The sequence below is a fragment of the Fusarium graminearum genome, chromosome 2 (genome assembly GCF_000240135.3).
Source record: "Fusarium graminearum PH-1 chromosome 2, whole genome shotgun sequence".
Lineage (NCBI taxonomy): Eukaryota > Fungi > Ascomycota > Sordariomycetes > Hypocreales > Nectriaceae > Fusarium > Fusarium graminearum.
The window spans coordinates 8881840-8902601 of record NC_026475.1 but is presented as its reverse complement, the minus strand read 5'-3'; the positions used below and the strand labels follow the sequence as shown (position 1 = coordinate 8902601).

Here is a 20762-nt window from a genome sequence, read left to right as displayed (position 1 = left end):
ACGAAGGGATGATGTTCCGCATGACGACGGATGGTTGCCTCAACCTGCAATCTCGTGAATTTGAATGTTATGGTCTTTTCACCACATTGAACGAGTGGGCACAGGATCGGAGCCGATGCTGGCGACGGCTGGCTTGTGTTCTTCTTGAGTATGAGTCGGCAACTCACAATGGTCCCCATACTTATTGTCAGTACAAGAGAATTGGCACGCTGGACGATATCAGCGATTTTTACAGCTTTAAACTACGTTATGGAGTTGTATCAGACGCAAGAGTTCCAGAGGCTGGAGTGCCGCGAGGTGGGTGGGACGAAAACGCCACAGACTACGCCGGGCCGCCACCGCCTGAGACGTGGTTCCACAAAGGGCATGACACTACGAATGATAAACTAAACCAGAAGGAGGCCGGGGGTTCCCGTCAAGGAGGGAATATTTCAGAGGAGAATGACCAATCTTGCTCGGATGAACAGCCAGGTCATGGTAACGGGAAGAAACGTGGACCATTAGATGATATATGGTACTTGCTTGCGCAATACCTTAGCTGGGTCCGCTGGATAGCTATTCGCGAATCCAGAGAGAATGAAGAACCAGAGTCGACTGTATACTCGACAGCTGGAGAGTCAGAGACTGGCCAGAACGAACGGGAGGAGGAAGAAGAAGAAGAAGGCCACCAGGCTCATCAGCCGCACGGCAATTCTGCAGTTGGGGATTGCATCAAAGGTAATGAAACTGCGAGGTTGGATGAGCACAACGAGAACAATGAAACAAAACTAGTGTCTCCCAAGATGAACGGCGAAGGCGAAGAGCCATCAGAAGATACGGACTCAGCGTGTGAGGGAAGTGAAATTCGCTCTCCTTCATCCACCGACTTCATCGTCACTACCGAAAGAGACGAAGGAAACCAAGATGCAGATGATGGAGATAGCGGCAAGGACGATACAAAAGAAGACGAGCAGGATGAGAAGCGAAAAAAGAACCGTCAAGAGACTTTACATCTTGGCAGTGTGATTTTGAGGATCCACGACCATGCCTCCTCGGGGCTTGAACCAATCACTGGCGCTGAGAACGAAGACGAGGCCTGGGGCCGTCTGCAGGAAGTGCTATGGTTCGAGACGCAGATGCGGGCATACGGAGCGAATTATCGCGACGACCCCAAGGCTGCCATGTACCAGTTTGATGATGTGTTGGAAATGTGGCAGAAAACATATGGTGTGGTTCCGTGGTTAGAGCGACTTGAGGTTTCTGAGTTTAGAATAGTTTGAGCATCAATATCAGTACAGTCTAGCACATTTCGGAAATATCAGAAAGACATAATTTAACGCCGTTGAACTGGTAGCCCTACAGCCACCAAGCGCAAGAACACAACGAGAGGCCTGTAGATCTAGAACAGAACACCACGCCAAGCCCAAGAGTATTGTATTGAAGCTAACCTGGGTTGGTGCTAGTGTAATTTGTAGTTAGAAGTTTATTCCAGATGTCAAGGGGGAGGGTAGGAAGGCAACATGAACCCTGTATGTTACCAGGTTATCCCGTCTCTTAACCCATTTTCCTATCTCTTGCTCGTAAATCAGACCCTTGACAGTTGGCTCTTCAATGGAAAAACTAATACTGGTACAGATAAGTGTTACAAACCCAAGAACAAAAAGAGATACGTTTGATACCTAAGTCTCTAGCGTAAGGCACAGCACGTTTATCGGAACAGTACCGAGCTATCCGCCTTGTCTAGTCAAAACGCTGGGACGTGTCCAAGCCCAATAGTTGCTGCTTCCCTTGCTCCAAAGCAGCGGTACTGCTTACGTTATCCCATAATTGGTAATGGGGTTGCAATCCCAAGTAGCTTGGGGGGCTTGGAATGTTCCGTCTGTAGCCAGCTTCAATATGTAGATTGTAAGCTGTTTAACTTGTAAGCAATACCCGACGAAGCACACCCCGTCTCCTGGCAATCACACTGTAGATAACACCCTGCAAATAGAGAAAATGTAATCGTTTATACACCCTTGCGGGGAACCCCCGACACCATCATGCGTAGGTAACACATTAGCTCCACGGGTCACAATGGACAGCAACACGTCCTACTCCGATCGCAACCTCGCCAGTATCTTGATCGCCCCGCACCCCGCAATTAGTCTCATTGCCACCCCATTTGTTTGTTTACACCCATTCGTATCAAAATATGTTACAGAAACCAAATTGTCAACTGAGGAATACACTGCTATAGCTGCACCGGAGGCCTTCCATCGGCATGTTATATGACATTTTAGTAACTGTTACAAGGTAGTGATCCATGTCGTTCTTATCGGTGAAGGTGTTGGTAAATTCCCTGTTCTAACCTCTAGCTTTAAACCGGTACAATGTTAATCATTTGTAGCTGTGCAAAAAAGAACTACAAACTCAACCGAAGGTAAGGGATCTGAAGCTTCGGGTAATATGCAGTTGCGCCCTCAACCATGCACTTGGAATACTCCGTGAAAGAAAAGGTCTTAGCGAACCCCGACTTATTGAAGGTCTTGGTGACTTCCGTCGAGCAAGGCATGGCCATTTTGGGAATCTTGGTCCATCGCTGGTAGCTCATAACACTCGGCTCCATGACAACGCCAGACTTGCCAGGACCAAAGGATGACTTGACGATTTGGTCATCCCAACGCTCAAAAGCTTGCTTCATAGTGAAAAGATGTTGATAAAGATCCCTCCTCAGGACAGTCTTCATCATGATTATCTGCTGCAGCAAGTCGTCGTTTTCGGGACGTTCTTGGATGTTGAGTTCCTTCTCTATGGCGTCGGAACTTGAATCGCTCACATTCACCAGTGATGTAAATGTTGAGGTGACAAAATCTCGGTTTTCGGCCGAATAGCTCACGTAAAAGTTGACTATCCACCCTATCTTCTGCTGTAGGAGGGATGTGCGGTCAACGGTGGGTACGAACTTGAAAAGATCTTGAACGGTTTGTATTTCGCCTCCTCTGAACAGATCAGCACTGCCAGACTCGTCTGGCAGTTCTTCGGCAAGTTTGTCAGCATCCTGTACCTCCTTGGTATATGTTGTAAGTAGGTTCTTCGCTGTTTCTGGGACACTCATATAATAAATAAGCTGAGTATTGTTAACTATCTTGCCAACTTCAAGATATTATTAGCTACTGTAAGCGCTGAGTGAACTCTCGTGAGCCTACCTTGCTTGAAGAAAGAGGACACAGCAGGTCCATCACAGCTACCGAGCTCAACACATGAGGTTTGTGTGGCATACACAAACCTGGACTTGAAGCCGAGGAAAGGCGACCCAAGCTCCTGAGACGCTGTATTGAAGTTGTTGGAGATAAGCAGTAGGTTTTGCAGAAGAGGAACCCATGGAACGAAGAGCCCCTGTCGGAACTGCCGGGCAATCTCGGCTATGTATGGGGTGAAAAGGTTTGCAATGGTCTCTTGAATCTGCATGCCGGTACAAAAAGACCCTGGCTTACAGGATTTGATTATAGCCGTAAGCTTAGAATAGCTGTCCTCGTTGATCTGAAGGTTTGTTAGGGCGATGAATTAATGGCGGCGCTGATTTAAACTGAACATACCACAGGTCCCTCGATGATAAGCACTTTCGGCTTTGCCTTGGACTGGAGGGTCCTTCTGACTTTATCATGGTCATCAGCTGTCGGGAAGCCCGAATTGTTCATACACTACCAGCAAACACTGATTAATAAGTATTCAGATGTTGAAACTGGACGAGCTTACTCTTTGGACTCTCAGGACTTCGTCAACATCTTTTGAATTTGCGGGCGATAAAAAGCCCTGCTCGAACGACTTGAAGCCCGATGTCGCACTCAATATACCAATGCGGGGAAAGCATTGGCAGATTGCGTTGGAGGATTGAATGAAGTTGTCGCCTTGGGGCTGGCCCAAGATCTTTCGCACAGTATCACAGAGGTTGACCTTTTTGGTGAGAACTTCCAAGCCTGTAATGACTTGCTTGGTCGTAACAGCCCATCCTTCGCAGCGTCAGTGATTATATCTCCTAGTTAGGGGAATAATCGTACCTGGAACACATCTCAATGCATCACACATGAGTTTCGGCTTTGTTGGAGTAGGGCAAGGCTTCTTGTATTTCTCCTTGGACTTGCATTCGTCATACTAGATTCAGACAATTAGCGAGCCATCGGCCGATGAGATGATTGGGATGGGTACCTTTCTATCAGGGACTGTCTTCATGGTAAGGTTGACACCGTAAGGCACAGAAAACTCGAACTTGCAGGTTGACAAGTTCTTCAGGCCTATGCATGTCTGTTGGATAGTATTCTGAGCAAGTGCTGCCTCTGCGAAAAGAAAGGAGGGAAGCAGCTGAGAAAGAAAACTTCGTGGTCTCATCGTGTCTGCTAGCGTAGTGTCACGAGTGTTATGAATGCTGTTGCGAGACAAAAGTCAGCGAATCAGGCAGAATAGACTCTATTTATCTAGAATGCTAACCCTTTGGCAGCGTAGCTTGTTCACCGACATCTTTGAGACTATTTACTTTGCATATCTGAGATGTCGGGCTTGGCATTAGCTGACAAGCCTTCATATGCTAAAGAGACCTTGGGAACACAAGGCGTTATGCTTATGTTAGCAAATGAGGTCTGGACTCTGACAGCAAATGCTTCTGCGCTTATATCACCACAGAGAACTTAGCCTCTGCGCCACCTTGTTCCAAAAGCGTTCACATCATGCCATTATACTGAACGCTTGCAAGAATGTGGCTGTATAAGCTTAAACGAGGCTGGCTGAACTTTGCTAGCAGGCGCGGATCATGTACTGGTATGCACCAAAGCTGACTTGACCTTGTGCTGTCTCTTCTGTTGGGAAAATACTAGAGCTTTTGTTAGAAACTTATATCTGTATGGATTTGGTAGATTTGTTTTTTCCTTTGTGTCCTGTCTGGCTGAACTTTAGCCGCTCGTGAGACGAAGAAGTTGTCAAATGGTCAATTATAGAAGCTCAAATTGCAGATCAAAAGCATATTAGGTTCCAAGTTACGAAGAAGATTATTGATATCGCAATATCAATTAACTATCATGAACGATGTTGAAATTAATATAGTTAAGAATTGTTTAAATTAGAAGCTGGATATAATATAACTTTTATATATAAGCTGAAGAGAAGGGTAGATTTGATGCCAGCCAGACGCCATAGAAACTAATCCGTATAGGGAATAAGTTTAAGCTCGATGGCTTTAAACTCGGCACCTGTAGGAGATATGCCACTTGATGCTATAATAAGAGCAGGAGTATTAATTATCCTACCACTAATCCTATAAAACCCACAAATGTCATATATGCCATGAAGCGTGCTCGGGCATACTCTGTAGACAATCGTATTCCGAACGCAGAGAGACTGTTGGACCTCTGTACTGAAAGTTTTGGATGTGACGGTAGTGTGGTGGATATGATTGCTAGCGAGGGCATTGATACGGATGTTCCTATGCAACAGTCCCGAACACCACTCATGGGAGCAATGTTGAACCGGAATTTTGAGATTGCCTCAGCTCTCATCCAGCACGGCGCTAATATCCACGCCATGTGGACACCGATATATCCCGATTCGCCTAACAAACGGCATCCTGATGTGAATATTCTATTCGAGTATCTCACAACCAATCTAGATACAGCCTTGGCCCCTCTGAGGTATCTACTCGAACCACTACACTCGAGACCTGACTCAGTTCCATCATTCATCGTGGTTCCCAGCGAGAGGATGACTGCCTTGCACATAGCTTGCAAGGAGGGGAACCCACTCATTGTTGAGTATCTCCTCAGCAGATTCGGCACGTCCTACCACCTCAATTTTATAAATGAAGGAGGACTCACACCGTTGCACTTTACGGTAAGGAGGTGGGGTTGTAACTAGATAGACCTCAGCAAGGCAGCTGAAACTTGAGATGGTCTCAGAATGAAATACGCGATGACGTGGCGGCATAGCACTGCTTATGGACTAAACATCCTTATCAAATCAGGCTGAAGGCGCAGTCAAAAGTCGGAAACTGGCTGAGAATCGAGCCAAAAAGTAGTGAGACAGATGTACTAGTTAATGCTATTACCGTAGTACTTCCAATGATAAGATTTATACATAATCATCGATCTTCAAGGAAGGTGAATCTATACAGTATATCATAATTATTTAGTTCAAATACAACACATGTGGCAAACATATTTGCTTCGAGTTTCAGGTACGCATTGATCCAATGTTCCAATTGCAACACTAATCTACCTCCAACGAGACATTGAGGGAAGTTTAACCACTTACCAGATAATTCAGGAATGATACTCACAGTTCATGGATACACCAATACAACGACTACCGATAGAACCAAAAATATCACAAGTTTGTTGGCACATACCATGCATGGTTCTTTTATCAAACATAAAATCAAGGAGAGCCATAACCCACATGCACAGTCCAGTGTCATTCTCACAATAATGTTTCGGGAATATGGGTTTCATAGGAGGTCACTAAAGATCACTCGTAAATGAAACCGTGACTATCCACATGTTGAAGTGAGTCTGACTTCGTGTATCCAAGAGTGTTAAAGACTCGTGGGAGATAGTGAAGCCTCTACGGGAAGCTGAATGGAATAGTTTCAATACCAAGACTTCTTTCTTCAAAACCAGGCTGGGGAATCCCCACTACGTCTTGTTTGGAACGGCTGAATGATCAACATGTCTTTCACCCATTCGAGTTAGTTCTTATATATCCTGGTTATAACAATAGCCAATCGGCAAGCTATTGGTCATCTTTGCAACCTGGAAGAATCCGAGTTGTGTCGCGGTCCGTGCTAAAGCTGTTGGAGAGCACTGGGATACAAAAGACGTGGGAATCGTCTAATCGCAGACTTTGAAATGCGACTCCAGCCTGCTCTATAATTGCCCCGTCGAAAGAGCGCCAACATTCAAGCGCACATACATAACCCGTGACATAGATGAAGATTATGACGCCCAGTCGGCCCTGGACCATGATCCGAAGTTAGAGGAGGCGTGGTATCAATCCTTCGCCAGAGACTGGAGATAGAGATCAAGATCAAAAACACGTGTAATATGCGCAATCCAAACCAGCGTTGATGCAATACCACGGAGGCCCTAGATACTAGTTAGCTCGCAGTTTCTATATCACGCTTAGCAAGAAACGCTGAATAATAATTTCTTTAAAATCATCACCCCTTTGGCTTCTTGCATGCTTCAATCCACTGCATGTATAAACTCCTTCCTTCGAAGTCAGTTATCTTAGCAGTGCATAGAGAATAACCGAAGAATAATATCCTCCTTCCTATTTAAAGATAAATACATAAAAGGAAGTTAGGTTTTGGTGACTCACATAACTTTTCCTAATATGGTTTTAATTTATGAAAACAGAAGCAATGCCATAGATACATATAAATGAGAATATTCCGATTCTCTTGCTGCCAGTCGGTCGTTGTATTTAACGTATCGGAATTGCCAATCGCGAATGGAATCTCAAGATCCAAGTGCACGGAAACCATATCTCTGTGTTCCGACTAGTGGTCCTGGTACACCCCGCTTTGGGTTCGGGTATCATCCGAGGTCATGTCTTGTCCCTCTCGGATTACCCTGCAGCCTTTAATGTTTGTATCTGTTTTCACTGCAGCCTGTCATTATTCTACAAATAGACAGGCATATACTGGTATCTTAGGGTAAGTGGTTTCTATTTAACTTGAAGATTATTTGAAGAGATTAGGTGCGGGATCTGTTTACTACATCATTATTTGCCCGTTAATAACAGCTGCAGCTACCTCACCATTTCACTGTGTGATATGTTAAAATACGGATTGGGTTCCTTGCAACCACCGCCAAGAAAATAAGCAGGAACATAACTCCAGCTTATGTCACTCATTCAGGTTAATAACTCTTCGTAAAACTTGATAAGGAATGAGCAGATGTCACTATGGCGGCACAAGAAGCACACACTCTGTACTAAAGATAAAACAAATCTTCGGGAAATCTATTGTCCGGATCGGGTTAGCGACACTTATCTTAGCATGATTTCCCTTATTTAAAGCGGATCGCTCACACCATATCAGTTAGTCATTTGGAGTGCTCTAACTCTTTCTACAATTAATATAAACTAGCAGAAAATGGTAGCCAGGAGGTGGATAGCTGAGCTTCCTAAACTAGTATGCAAGACAAGCTAGTTATCAATAGCTTGTGTCGCTATATATCACTATCTGTCCTAGCTGAACGCCGTGAAGGTCTCGATCGACGCCCAAACAGATCCAGACCAAAGCCACGAGAAAAAATAAGCTCACATGCCTGACTTAAACTAAGAACAATGCCTTAGGACAATTCTTATAGAAACGGCGTAATCTGCAAAAATGTCCAAAGTATTGTTTAATGTCCTAATTAGAGACTTTGAAAAGACAGAACCCGAAATCTGCACCGTCTGATCGTCATTATGGTCAAAATACAGCTTCTTTACTCATTGGCAGTTGCTGCCTCAGCTCTGGCCGCACCCTCAGGTATCTTCAGCTCCCTCTTTTCATCTCTCGATAAGCGAGCTTGCACCAATCCTTCAAACTTGCTCAAAAACGCTGGCTTCGAGTCAAAATCCATTAGTAAGTCTAGTCAACAACCAGCAACATAATTCTCAAACTTCTCCATTACTGCTATGTAAATTCATTTGCCAATGGAGAATTCACTAATATGAGTTAGAACCATGGGTCTATGCTCCGTACTATCCGAAGCTTACCAGTCAGAAGCTTGTGACCTCTGGCTACAAGAGCGGCCAGGCTCTCCAAATCTCTGGTCTTGCTAAGACACAGAATGACTATGGCTTCAGCAGACTTGAACAGAACTTTACCAACTGCAAGTTCGGAAAGTACGAGCTTTCATGGTCCATGTACCTCCCCAAGGGTGCAGCTCAGGGCCTGGATCCCCGTGTCCCTTCAATGACTATCTGGGTCTACGATCGCGCGGGTGATGGCCAAGTAGGAACACTCTCCTTTGGACCCAATTCCTTCAACAGTTCACTAGGGTATCCGGTGAAACAAGAGACGCACAAGGTGAATCAGTGGGTTAACCTTTCGATGAAACTGCCGTATAACATAAACGTTGGCAAATGTACGTTGGTTATAAATTGGATTGTCCCGGGTCAAGAGACGGGCAAAGGAGACGGGAAGCTGACACTGAAGCTCGACAACTTTGTTCTAAAGCCTGCGAAATAGACTAGCTGGCGTTATGGCGTTGAATGAGTTCGTCCAAGAGCGGCATATATACGCTTGGCCCTTCTTTCTGGGTTCAGCGACAATAACAATACAGCTCTTATCTGTGGAAAGGTGATAAGCATCCTCAAGGATCTCAATTATTAGACAATCAAGGTTATGAATTCCTGTCATCAAGCTCTATTTAACTTTCTATATCAATATGCATATACTACACTACAGCTGAAGCTACAAGTGCCGTACTAGTCCCAGACCTATCTCTTATATTTTTCTTAATTAATAAGCCTTCCTAATTAATTGTACTACAAATAAAGCTCTCAAAAGCAGAATATAACTTAAAAGGCAAGGCATTAACCGCAGTATCAATTGCCTCTGCATAAAACTTGTTCTCAGTACAGTGAATTCCACCTACTGCTATGTTGCTCCAGGCTCTGGCACAGCCATATTGGACGATTCTTGCCAGACGTGCTTGATAACTCCAGGCGGGTCAGGAGCGGTCACTGGTCTCAACATGCGGCTCTGAAGAATGGTTCCCGTCAATGGCTTCACGAATAATTTTATGTCCAAGCTCGATGATAACGTTTACGACTGACGAATGCTATTACATAAACTCCATGACCCCACATAACGCCACCCATACTCTTAAACTAGACTCTTCCGCTGGGACGCTGATCTCGAAGAAAAGTCTGCCTCTACCTTTCCTTTCCTTTCCCACTTCAAGCGTGTGCAAAAGACGAGCGACTTCATGAATAGAAGGTAGCGAAAAGCTCAGACCTAATCATGGAGTTAATCTCGCGCACATGCACAAGGATGCTGGAATAATGGCTTTGGAAAGCCTCTTTACATAAAGCGTGTACTGGAATGGTGTAGTGAAGCCGTTTTAATGAACGTGTGTCGGACTCTTGGTGTTACTTGCTTGATCAAGCTTGAGTAATGACCCAACAGATATGGAGAGTATTGTCAGTGATACCTGGCTAAGCTAGATATAAAAGAAGTGCGGCACGCATTAAACTTAATTCGTCGCCATCTGTTAAAGGCTTTTGATTCAATGCCGTATTGAAGGAATACATAATGCTCAAAAATTAAGGTCTTTCAGCACGATGATCGAGACATCCCTGAAGATAAGAGGATACTAAGCGGAACGTGCGGTGTTATCTTATAAACAGAACCAAGGATTTAGATGGCTAAGAGCTTACGACCTGCTCAATATTCTCATCCCCCCACGGCCGAACACATTGGTGACAAATGTACAGCATAGCACACTCTTTAGTTGACTATATGTCGCAAAATGTCTCCGCAACCCGTGCAAGACCTTGGTAGTTTAGACGCATGTATCCAATTAGTCTAGAATATTCATCAGTATTGGCCCCTATGTGCAGCAAGCTCTACCTCCAAATCATGAACCTCAGAAGTTAGGTACAGGTTCTTTTCATAACCTTCTTTAATCTGGTTGCCAGAGTCCTGGATGATCAAAAGTGTTGCAATATTCAATGTCAGCCCAGACACATATGTAAGGGGGATACTAGCTGGCGGACTCCATGCATAACCCGCAGCACTCGCTACGCTTGTCAACAATGACATAGCAAGCATCGCGTAAAAGACCTTCGGAAAGCTTGTCTCGATCCCGTCTCCCCGTCGCTACGCAAAATTGGTTTGACGATGACGTATAGCCCAGCGAACGAGGAAACGCACTGGCTGAGTGTGGAGTAGAAGTTGCTGTCAAGTGCAGGAAATCTGTCTGGCGATTCGCAAAGGATCGTCGAGTATATAGCTAGTGGCATTGCTGCTATGGGTATTAGGACTACCGGAGACTTGATTAGATTAAAAAGTCCGGTCTAGTGATCCTTAGCTCGCTCGGGAGAGACATCGACTTTCTTGTATGATCTGCGCCATCTTCTCTGGGAGTTTCTGATCGTATCTGGTTCTGCAGGATCTTCGGGACTCGTGTGACCTCTTCCAAATGAAGTCCTCTGGACGATGCCGCCTGATGGCGGACTGGCGCCACTGGTCCATGATTGAGGCCGAGAGGAGGTATGGACAGTTGGGGAAAGGTATTTTGTCGCCTCTTCCCACGATCAGCGACAGGACATATAATAGTCAAATAACGGTGGTATGTACCTTGTTCGATCCGCAGCTCTTGGGCTTTTGCAGTACATTCAGAGATCCCTGTGTCGAACATATGGAATGTTCTTTCTGCGTTTCTTGTAATTTGAAAAAGGGTTGTTCCGGCAATCTGGTCAATTTGCGTGAAGGCGTCTTCGACAGAAAGGAGCATAGGCGAGATTTCAGCAAGGTTGACTATAAGATCTTTCGTTCTCCTGTCAATCCAGTCACCGTCCTTGGCTTTGCTTTTCCAGTGACTGAAGACCCTGTTCCATACAGACTCCAACCTCCAGTCAAAACACTCTTCCAACCTAGTCAGAACACAAGAGTATTTCGGGTCAAGGTAATTAGACCCTAAGCCGCCATCTTCCTCAAGCGATGATAGAGATGCCAGTAGAGTTGTGAGAGTGCGACACTGTAGGATAACCAGCGGGAAAGCAATTGAGATGCAAAGCTCAGTGAGTCCCTGTTGGGTGTTTCGCATCAAGAAATTTTGCATCGAGCCAATCACTTTCAGAACATCAACAGCGTCAATATCGACGAGGCTTGGATACTTTTCTTGCATGAGAGTCAAAGATTCATTTTCCAACTTTTTCGCATAATCGGAACTCGCTGGACAAAGCAGAGGGCTGCTGTTATTGGGACGGTCTGAGCTCTTACTGGTTGTGGCCCCAGAAACCATTCGCTGTAATCCAACGTCCATACTATGTCAAATGTATACTAGGGTGGATGTGATGATAGAGGTTTGACTTTTTCTCAGCAAAAGGCTATTGGGATACAGAACAGATCCGAATGATGTTAATAGATATACCAGCGAGGCAATCCTAATTCTTTTGAATGTAGCCATCCGCAAGTTGCCTTATGATTGATGCTGATGCATACGTGGGTAAGGCAGAAAAGGCATCTTAAGGCGGTTCAGTGCGCGTACATGAAGTGTTTCAAGATAGCCTTCACTATAGGCTGAAAACCTGTAGATTTATTTTCAACCATGCACCCCGGTCGGGTTACGGCGTTTCCAGACCAAATCACGATAGAGGGAATGAGACAACGGTATGGCGTCTAATAAAGGTCCCTAGTTAGCCACGGTGGCTCAAAAGCCTATGACGTGGCCTTCTCCGTCTCAGTGCGGAAGGCAACTCAGAAGGCTGTTTTTGATTTGGTGCCTGTCTCTGTGCTGCAAACACATGACACAGATCTGTACGGAATATGCACGTCCCCTGAAAGAGGAAATACTATCCCATAAATGAAGCCTGCCTCACAGAGAGAGATTCTCACAAAGAGAAGTGAATACGCAGAGTAGTTTCCCACAGACACATTGACCATAAAGATCGTATGGGTGCACCTCAAACATGGAAGAATGCTTGGGAGATATGTTTCAGTAACTCTCATGGAGTCACCTCACAACGAGGGCTAGCTAATTGCTCGAAGCAGGCTAGATATTTCATAGATACAAACCTCGCGAAGAGCTATCCAACACTAGGTTAGAGAGAAACATCGTAACGAAGATGAACGGGAAGACTCTGAGAAGGACGGTCTTACAAAGAGACACTCACAAATTGCGAGGCATCATCCATCTATAAAGTTCAATTTAGTTCAATTTCATAAATAAATGACTGCAAAGAGGGTATTCCATGAGGGACGATCTCTCGAAGAGATACTGTAATCAAATCCTTCCAGCAGTGCAAGTACCGGTTAGCTAGGCCAGGCCGCTGTCAAAACTGCTGAGGGGAATCGGAACGTAGTGATGAAGGAGGTGAAAGGAGGGGGAAAAGAAGGGAAGAGAATAATATTTGACCGATGGATTTACTGAAATCTATCCGCTCTTTACCTTCGTGACTGGCTCCATTAGTTGACCGCCGATGTATTGCATTAGCTTTGAATGTCTTTGAAGCTAATACTGTGGTTTTTAATGATATATGAGGGAGTCTTGTTTTTTTTGGAAATATTGAAAGGATATCATCAAATATCATGTGCATACAGCTCTGCTAGGCCCAAGAAATGTGGCTTGAGCAGGGACTAGGATGTATATCCATAAAACCTGAAATAGTTTGTTGCACAGCATAAACCACCCAGTAGGCCTCTGAGAGAATGGCGGAGACCCCGTCACTTAGGAACAATCACTTCTTCTCGACCTCAGCCGACCTCTCTCTCTTCCAAATCTCTGTATCCCAAAAGTGAAACGCCTCAGCCGCTTCACGATATTTCTTTGTGGCGACATCGAGAGCTTGTTGGTCTGCGAGAACTTTCCGCTCGAGGCTTTGGTTTGTAGGTTCGGGAGGGTCGTTGATGTCTAGGCCTGAGTTTGTTAGGAAGAGGGAAAGAGAGATGGAAAGACCGAAGGGACACTCACCGACAAAATGTGCCTTCAAGTCGGGCACCAGCTCGGAATTATTGGTAATACATTGCTTCGTCATCAACCGTTTTGTCTGAGGCGATATAGGAATCCGAGCAGCGATGTCATTGTATTTTCTTTCGGTCAAGTCCAGGTTGTTGAGGACGGAGGATAGTTTAGAGTTTGGGGCTTGGCTGTTGGATAAGGGAGGATGTAGAGCAATGTTTGTATAGATATTAGGGTCGGTACTGAAGTGGACAATTGCAGTAGTAAGTGGATAGGATGTGTGTTGTTGCTGTTGTTGTTAATACTGACATTTATGTTGTTGATGATGTTGTTGATGACGCTGCGACTGTTATTGGTTCATTGTGATAAATCAAGGTGGTAGTTCGTTGAGAGAAAAAGGAAAAATTGATAGTAATCAACTTAAAAGACAGAAAGAGGGGAGGGGAGATTCCGAGATGCCCAGAGATTTGCTTGTGTCACAACAATAATATCTGCCTGGCCTGACTGACGAGGACATCCACTAGAACGAAATTGTGTGGGAAAACCAAGACAAGCTCAGACCAATCCATTTCCCCTCACTTCAGTGCCTACCAGGTGCTGTGCAACAATGTTGGTTACACTGAAAGGAGACCATTACGGCAGACCAATTTGGGAGAAAGTTTCACCGAAACGGCATATATATATTTATCAGCATTAGTTTATCCCTTCGGAGTCTCCACCGTCAGACTAATTCCAATCAATGAAGAGCCTGTAAAAAAGACCTTTTAATAAAGAAATCATACTATACTGATTTAATATACAGATATATTTAAAGACATACTTAAATTGAGGATAAATTCCACTTCTCTTATGTGTTTTCCAGAAGGTAAATTATCTGTCGGTAGAACAAGCATTGCAGCACACACTATGACACTCGCGGATATATAAACCGAGGAGCGAGAATCGGTAGATCACCTACAAACTGGGAATGTGGTCTCGCCATACCCCGCATCTGCACGGTTTCTTGGCTTCTGGAGAATATCCATATGGGTGGAGACTACAAGGGCTGTTGGCTTGCTTGGCTGACGAGCTGCGATCTTCTGGAAGCCTCGGTTTGTAACGTGAGTGATGAAATGTCTATAAAAGGTACAAGGCTACCCGCATGTCGGATACGAGGGTATCTCTATGGCCTGCTATTCTGCCGCTCGTCGTAATCGAAACAAGATCATACTGTCCTGCCCTCCATGGAACTCATCGGCTGGTTGCTTATAGCCTCGGCTGCCTTAGACCTTGTGTCCGCCAAGGAGCTTTGGTCGTCAAAGCCTGCGAGTTATACGAAACAGGGGAGTGCAGAGTATCTCCTGAGAACTGGCTATCCTGTCGGAAACGGAAAACTGGGAGGTGAAGCTTTTCATTTGATCTATGCGAGCATGCGCTGATTTGACATCTATAGCTATTCACTTTGGACCGCCAGGGAGAGAGAAGATCAATCTCAACGTCGATTCGTTGTGGTCGGGCGGGCCATTTGAAGTCGATGTAGGTCAATTGAGGATACTGTAACGATTGGAACAGGACATCTTATCTAAGAGGCAACCCATGCTGACTGGGCCCTATGAATCCAGGGCTACACCGGAGGCAATCCTTCATCACCTAAATTTCAATATCTCCCGGCGATCCGTGATCGAATCTTCACAAATGCCACTGGAGGTACGGACTACTCGCTTGCAGGCACTATGATCAAGAAAATTTTGCTGACTGACTAAAGAGATGGAGGAGTTGATGGGCAGTGGGAGCCATTTCGGATCGAACCGTGTCCTAGGAAACCTCACCATACAGTTTGACGGACTCGATGAATATTCTGACTACCGCCGAAGCCTTGATATGAAAACAGGCATCTATGAAACTTCATTCGCCTCTAAAGATGGAGGCAGCAAGTTCATATCGTCTGTCTTCTGTTCCTATTCGGACCAGGTCTGCGTATACTTCCTAAAGGCGAACACCCGACTCCCAAACATTAAAATCGGCATTGAGAACAAGCTGGTGAAGCAGGATCTAATCAAGACCACCTGTAAAAATGGTATGGCACTCCATACTGGCATGACTCAGACTGGCCCACCGGAGGGAATGAAGTATGCTGCTGCATTGAGCGTTGATAGGAGCCTTGGCACTGTTACTTGTCTGAATGATGGGCAAATCATAGTTAAGCCCAAAAACAAGCGTATGGCTATTTTCTGGGCTGCCGAGACCAACTATGATCAGAAGGCCGGGAATACAGATGACGGGTGGGCATTCAAAGGACCTGATCCAGTTCCAAGAGTCAAGAAGGCATCAAAGACAGCTGCTACCAAGGGGTACGCTAAACTACGAAAAGTCCATGTAGAAGACTTTAAGAAGCTTGAGGAGGCTTTCACTCTCAATCTTCCCGATACACAGAACTCAAAAGACGTCGAGACTGCAGACCTCATCCAGGCATACAAGTACGATGGGCCAGGCGACCCATTTCTTGAGGGTATCCTTTTTGACCTTTCACGTTATCTACTCATCACGTCATCCCGCGAGAACTCTCTTCCCGCCAATCTTCAAGGTCGATGGACAGAATTGCTCCAAGCGGCATGGGGAGCTGATTACCACGCAAATATCAACCTGCAAATGAACTACTGGGTTGCTGATCAGACAGGACTGGCAGCAACTCAGAAATCTGTCTGGAATTACATGACTGACACGTGGGTGCCCAGAGGCACAGAGACAGCCAAGCTGCTCTATAATGCCACAGGTTGGGTGGTTCACAACGAGATGAATATATTCGGTCATACCGCTATGAAGGAGGTCGCTGGCTGGGCAAACTGTGAGTCTCGACTATCTCTAATCATCGAAAATCACTGATGATAGTCTAGATCCCGTTGCGCCTGCTTGGATGATGCAGCATGTCTGGGATGCTTTTGACTACACCCAGGACAAAAAATGGCTTTCCAGCCAAGGGTATCCGCTCATCAAGGGGGTTGCCGAGTTCTGGGTTTCTCAGCTCCAGGAAGATGCCTATACTGAGGACGGCTCACTAGTTGCCATTCCCTGCAATAGTGCTGAGACAGGTCCTACGACATTTGGTTGTGTTCACTATCAGCAGTTAATTCACCAGGTACTAGATTCAACACTCATCGCAGCCGATATCGTCTCTGAGCCTGACTCAGACTTTGTTGATAGCGTATCATCAACTCTCAAGCGATTGGATAAAGGTCTACACTTTGCATCTTGGGGAGGTCTGAAGGAATGGAAGATACCAGAAAAGCTCGGGTACGACAAGCCCAGTACGCATCGACATCTATCTCACCTGAATGGCTGGTTCCCAGGCTACTCCATCTCCTCCTTCGCAAACGGCTACGTCAATGAGACAATACAGGATGCAATAAGGAAGACGCTCATTTCACGTGGAATGGGCAACGCAGAAGATGCCAATGCGGGCTGGGCCAAGGTCTGGCGAAGTGCCTGTTGGGCTCGTCTGAATGACACAGAAAAGGCCTACGATCATCTCCGCTATGCTATTGAACAAAACTTTGTTGGTAATGGACTCAGCATGTATTCGGCTAGGAATCCCCCTTTCCAGATTGATGCCAATCTTGGATTTGGTGGCGCTGTCTTGAGTATGCTTGCCGTTGACATACCGCTGCCGCATGGCTCGAAGGGTAAGCGAACGGTGATTTTGGGACCAGCCATTCCTTCGCAATGGGGCCCTGGAAATGTTAAAGGGTTGCGAATACGTGGAGGTGGCGTGGTTGATTTTGAATGGAACGAGAAGGGCCTGGTAACCAAGGTCAATGTCAAGTCCAAAAGCCTTGACAAGAGTGTTCTTCTGGTTAATGTTGGAGGCACTCATTTAGGAGACCTTTGAGCGATCGTTCCAACCACCTTGGAGGCGATGCTATTCATGATACCTGTGGCGAAGTCTATAAGAACACGTAATCTGTCTTAGCATCCTTGACACAAGCAATTGATAGGGGCTACCCAGTAGGTAGAACTACTCGACGCTACACAGATGTCTCCGAGGCAACCAAGTAGCTCTACCTTTGGACCCTATTACAAATGGTTTCTAATAGCAGTATCGTATAGACTTATATTAGGTTGGTTACATAACCCTAAAGTACATAATCGATCTGAGTTCTTCGCAACCGGTCGCTAGAATTTCTACATAACTCCTTATATTCCGGACTACCGCAAATTGGAAATCCCAATGTTCAAGTTGCAGGGCTGAAAGTATAGATGGTATGCAGAGAGAAGAAAGATGATTTTCCTGTAGGAGGCCAATAGGGTTAAATATCTGTGATGGCATGGACTGCTAGTTGAGGATGTCTCTGGAATTGGTAAGTCTAAGTGGAAAAACAAAAGGTGGAGACTTCGAAAATGAAACGTTTGCAGACATCCTTCGAGATTAATCGGTATAGACCGTTAATCTTAGCATGATGTGTTAGACGCTAATTTCATGCCGTACTTGAACTTGATCGTTTTCAAGTGAGGTCGTCTTACCATGTGAACGAATAAGTTTTCTCATGGCAGTCATGTCATCCTAGAACCTGATCAGCCCCGCATAATCTATGTCGGAAACCCCTGAGTCAGACGTGATTACTTATCCTGTAACCCTGATCTTAATTGTGGCGCGGCAGTCACTCCGACGACCTGAACAAGATGTAGATTCCATTAGAGCGATTCAGTGGTAAGGTAACACACAGACAACAGTGGGGGGAGGAGGGAGAAATCAGTTGGCTACCTTGATTTTAGCAAGACTTCACAGCATCAATGCAAAACAAACCACGGAGATTTCCAAGAGATAGCGAATGCGCGTGCCATAATTAGATAAGTACTGTTACATCCTATGAGGTGGTATCGCGTCGATTGTCGCCGGGCTTATATCAGGATATTAAGAAGATCAAAGCTACGGAATAAACACGACTAACCCAGACTTAACGATTAGGGTCAGGGTACAAGCGGCATATGCATCGACGGGGACTATGTGATCTCTCGAGCTAAAGCTAGTCTTTATCGTTCACAAGCTTCATTTAAGCAAGCCCCTTCGTCTGTTTGCCGGAACTCACCAATAGGGCACAGTCACTCGAGCAACTATAGCTGCGTAGAACAACCAATCCGAACCTCTCCGGAAGAGTCCAGATGATTGAGAGTTTGAGATATCTATAGCTACAGGTGATTATTGTCTCGCCTAACCTGAACTAGCTTAGCTTGATCTGTGTATTGATGGTTAGGTGAGTTCAATGATGTTACACAAAAGTTCTCTTTCTTGTGTGGTCAGACATTGTTTTGCAAAAGACATATGCGAAAGTTGCCTCAGCCAAACCTACGAGGCTTGCGTGGAGGACAGTTTCGCAAATGCAAATTACGAAGGATCACAAAAATTGATGAAGCTTCACACGGTGCGCCTTGGTAAACCAGCCACTATCATTTCTTGCACCACATAAACTTGACCGATCTTTATGTCGCCCAATTGATTCGAGATCTCATGTCTGTAAGAAAATGCCTAAACTTACAAAGCTAACATTATTTGAATAACAATCTTATTATATTCCATTGAGCTTGTATTTAAACCTATATTTGATGGCTCTGAATGCAGAAATTTGGAAATTGTCCTCTTGTCGCCATTCAGGGTAGTTAATACGAGCCGCTAGTTCCAGGCCAGCTATCGCCGCTTTCCACCACTTATGACCTGGCTCGGATGCACTAGGTGGAGCTCAATATGCTATTTATAGCACAAGTGGTATATACGAACCCGCTAACCTCTACGAAGTAGTTGTCTAAACCATTAATGGAGTAGACAGGTATCAGTGGACAAGTCTAGCTCAAGTTGCCAGTCGATCAATGCAAGTTGGGTCACATTTAAATTTGGTTACTGCCCAGCTATTTTCCTTCTCTCTCACATAATCACTTCCCTGCTTTTATTCATTATCGCCATCTAGCCATTATGCTGTTCGTCTATTTCTTTGCTCTAATCAGTCTGGCTGCTGCGGCTGCTGTCCCTTACGAAAATTCTTCCAACGCATGCCAAAATCCTACGAAGCGCGTCGAGTGGCGACAACTAAAGGACGCCGACAAACAAAGTTACATTGATGCAGTGAAGTGTCTGAAGACAAAGAAGTCAAGACTGGGACTTGAGACGAGCCTCTATGACGACTTTGCATATGTACACTTCCAGTACAACCCTAGTAGTAAGCACTCAATATAGTCAGCACACACTTGTTTCAATACTAACTTAAAGCTGTAGTTCATTTCGTAGCGGCTTTCTTGCCGTGGCACCGGTATTTCACTCATGTATATGAGGGCGCACTTAGAGAGTGTGGATATACTGGCTACGCAACCTATTGGGATTGGACGAAGGATGTTAAGAAACTCACTAAGTCACCTGTCATGTCTTCGAAGCTAGGATTCGGTGGAGATGGTAGCGATACCCGCACGGAAAACATCTACGGAACCATTAGGTGTGTCACCAATGGGCCTTTCTCAACGTTGCGCCCTTCATATTATGGCCTCAGTGCGAGAGTACGCGAGTATATACCGCATTGCCTCCATCGACGCGTAACAGATGGTCAAACCTCGGGCTCCATCGACTTGGCCGAACTCTATAACGGAACGAATGTTGCTATCGTGCAGGAGAACACCAATTTTCTAACCTACCACCAGGCATTAGAACAAGGACCGCATCAGGCAATTCACACGGCTATTGGAGGAGAGATGAATCCGGCTACCTCACCAAATGGCAAGCTTTACCTGACATTCTGGCGCCGAATTCGTGACTCATATTTTATTTCAATTAGATCCTATTTTTTTCCTCCATCATACCCAAGTCGATCGTCTCTGGTGGCAATGGCAGCAAGCCAACCCTAAGACGAGACTCAGAGAGTATTCTGGCGTAACGAGAAGTCTTGATGGTAAAAATGGCGAGGCTGCATTAACAGACTTGCTGTTAATGGATAGACTAGCGAAGAATATTACCGTTAGTGAGGCTATGTCGACTAGAAACGGTCCCTTTTGCTATACATATTAGATCTTATATAAAAGCAAATAGTTTCAGATAATAGGACTTTAGGATGGTAGGTTTATCATATTATGTTGTGAATGATTTTCGTCCAGGGGCTCTCTAACCCTGACAATCCCTTTGTTACT

General features: G+C 45.2%; 8 protein-coding genes across 8 annotated transcripts; 5 read left to right on the top strand and 3 right to left on the bottom strand.

Moving 5' to 3' along the window:
• Positions 1-782: 782 nt before the first annotated feature.
• On the top strand, positions 783-1376 carry FGSG_14012 (uncharacterized protein; the record flags this gene model as incomplete). Its single annotated transcript, XM_011324815.1, has 2 exons — positions 783-1219; positions 1334-1376. 2 exons carry the CDS (start codon positions 783-785, stop codon positions 1374-1376), a joined length of 480 nt encoding a protein of 159 aa, XP_011323117.1.
• A 1004-nt stretch (positions 1377-2380) lies between these two features.
• FGSG_11511 (uncharacterized protein) lies at positions 2381-3073 on the bottom strand (the record flags this gene model as incomplete). Its single annotated transcript, XM_011324814.1, has 1 exon — positions 2381-3073. One exon carries the CDS (start codon positions 3071-3073, stop codon positions 2381-2383), a length of 693 nt encoding a protein of 230 aa, XP_011323116.1.
• A 2219-nt stretch (positions 3074-5292) lies between these two features.
• FGSG_11512 (uncharacterized protein) lies at positions 5293-6019 on the top strand (the record flags this gene model as incomplete). The annotated part of the gene is made up of 2 exons (XM_011324813.1): positions 5293-5835; positions 5966-6019. 2 exons carry the CDS (start codon positions 5293-5295, stop codon positions 6017-6019), a joined length of 597 nt encoding a protein of 198 aa, XP_011323115.1.
• A 2396-nt stretch (positions 6020-8415) lies between these two features.
• FGSG_11513 (uncharacterized protein) lies at positions 8416-9189 on the top strand (the record flags this gene model as incomplete). Its single annotated transcript, XM_011324812.1, has 3 exons — positions 8416-8575; positions 8673-9080; positions 9185-9189. The coding sequence occupies 3 exons, from the start codon at positions 8416-8418 to the stop codon at positions 9187-9189; spliced, it is 573 nt and encodes a 190-aa protein (XP_011323114.1).
• A 1827-nt stretch (positions 9190-11016) lies between these two features.
• On the bottom strand, positions 11017-13130 carry FGSG_11514 (uncharacterized protein; the record flags this gene model as incomplete). Its single annotated transcript, XM_011324811.1, has 5 exons — positions 11017-11246; positions 11300-11988; positions 12740-12750; positions 12838-12858; positions 13113-13130. 5 exons carry the CDS (start codon positions 13128-13130, stop codon positions 11017-11019), a joined length of 969 nt encoding a protein of 322 aa, XP_011323113.1.
• A 271-nt stretch (positions 13131-13401) lies between these two features.
• On the bottom strand, positions 13402-14191 carry FGSG_11515 (uncharacterized protein; the record flags this gene model as incomplete). The annotated part of the gene is made up of 3 exons (XM_011324810.1): positions 13402-13580; positions 13635-13911; positions 14132-14191. The coding sequence occupies 3 exons, from the start codon at positions 14189-14191 to the stop codon at positions 13402-13404; spliced, it is 516 nt and encodes a 171-aa protein (XP_011323112.1).
• A 654-nt stretch (positions 14192-14845) lies between these two features.
• FGSG_11516 (uncharacterized protein) lies at positions 14846-17487 on the top strand (the record flags this gene model as incomplete). The annotated part of the gene is made up of 5 exons (XM_011324809.1): positions 14846-15002; positions 15055-15137; positions 15224-15308; positions 15367-16446; positions 16496-17487. The coding sequence occupies 5 exons, from the start codon at positions 14846-14848 to the stop codon at positions 17485-17487; spliced, it is 2397 nt and encodes a 798-aa protein (XP_011323111.1).
• A 2076-nt stretch (positions 17488-19563) lies between these two features.
• On the top strand, positions 19564-20392 carry FGSG_11517 (uncharacterized protein; the record flags this gene model as incomplete). The annotated part of the gene is made up of 3 exons (XM_011324808.1): positions 19564-19807; positions 19876-20077; positions 20287-20392. 3 exons carry the CDS (start codon positions 19564-19566, stop codon positions 20390-20392), a joined length of 552 nt encoding a protein of 183 aa, XP_011323110.1.
• Positions 20393-20762: the final 370 nt, after the last annotated feature.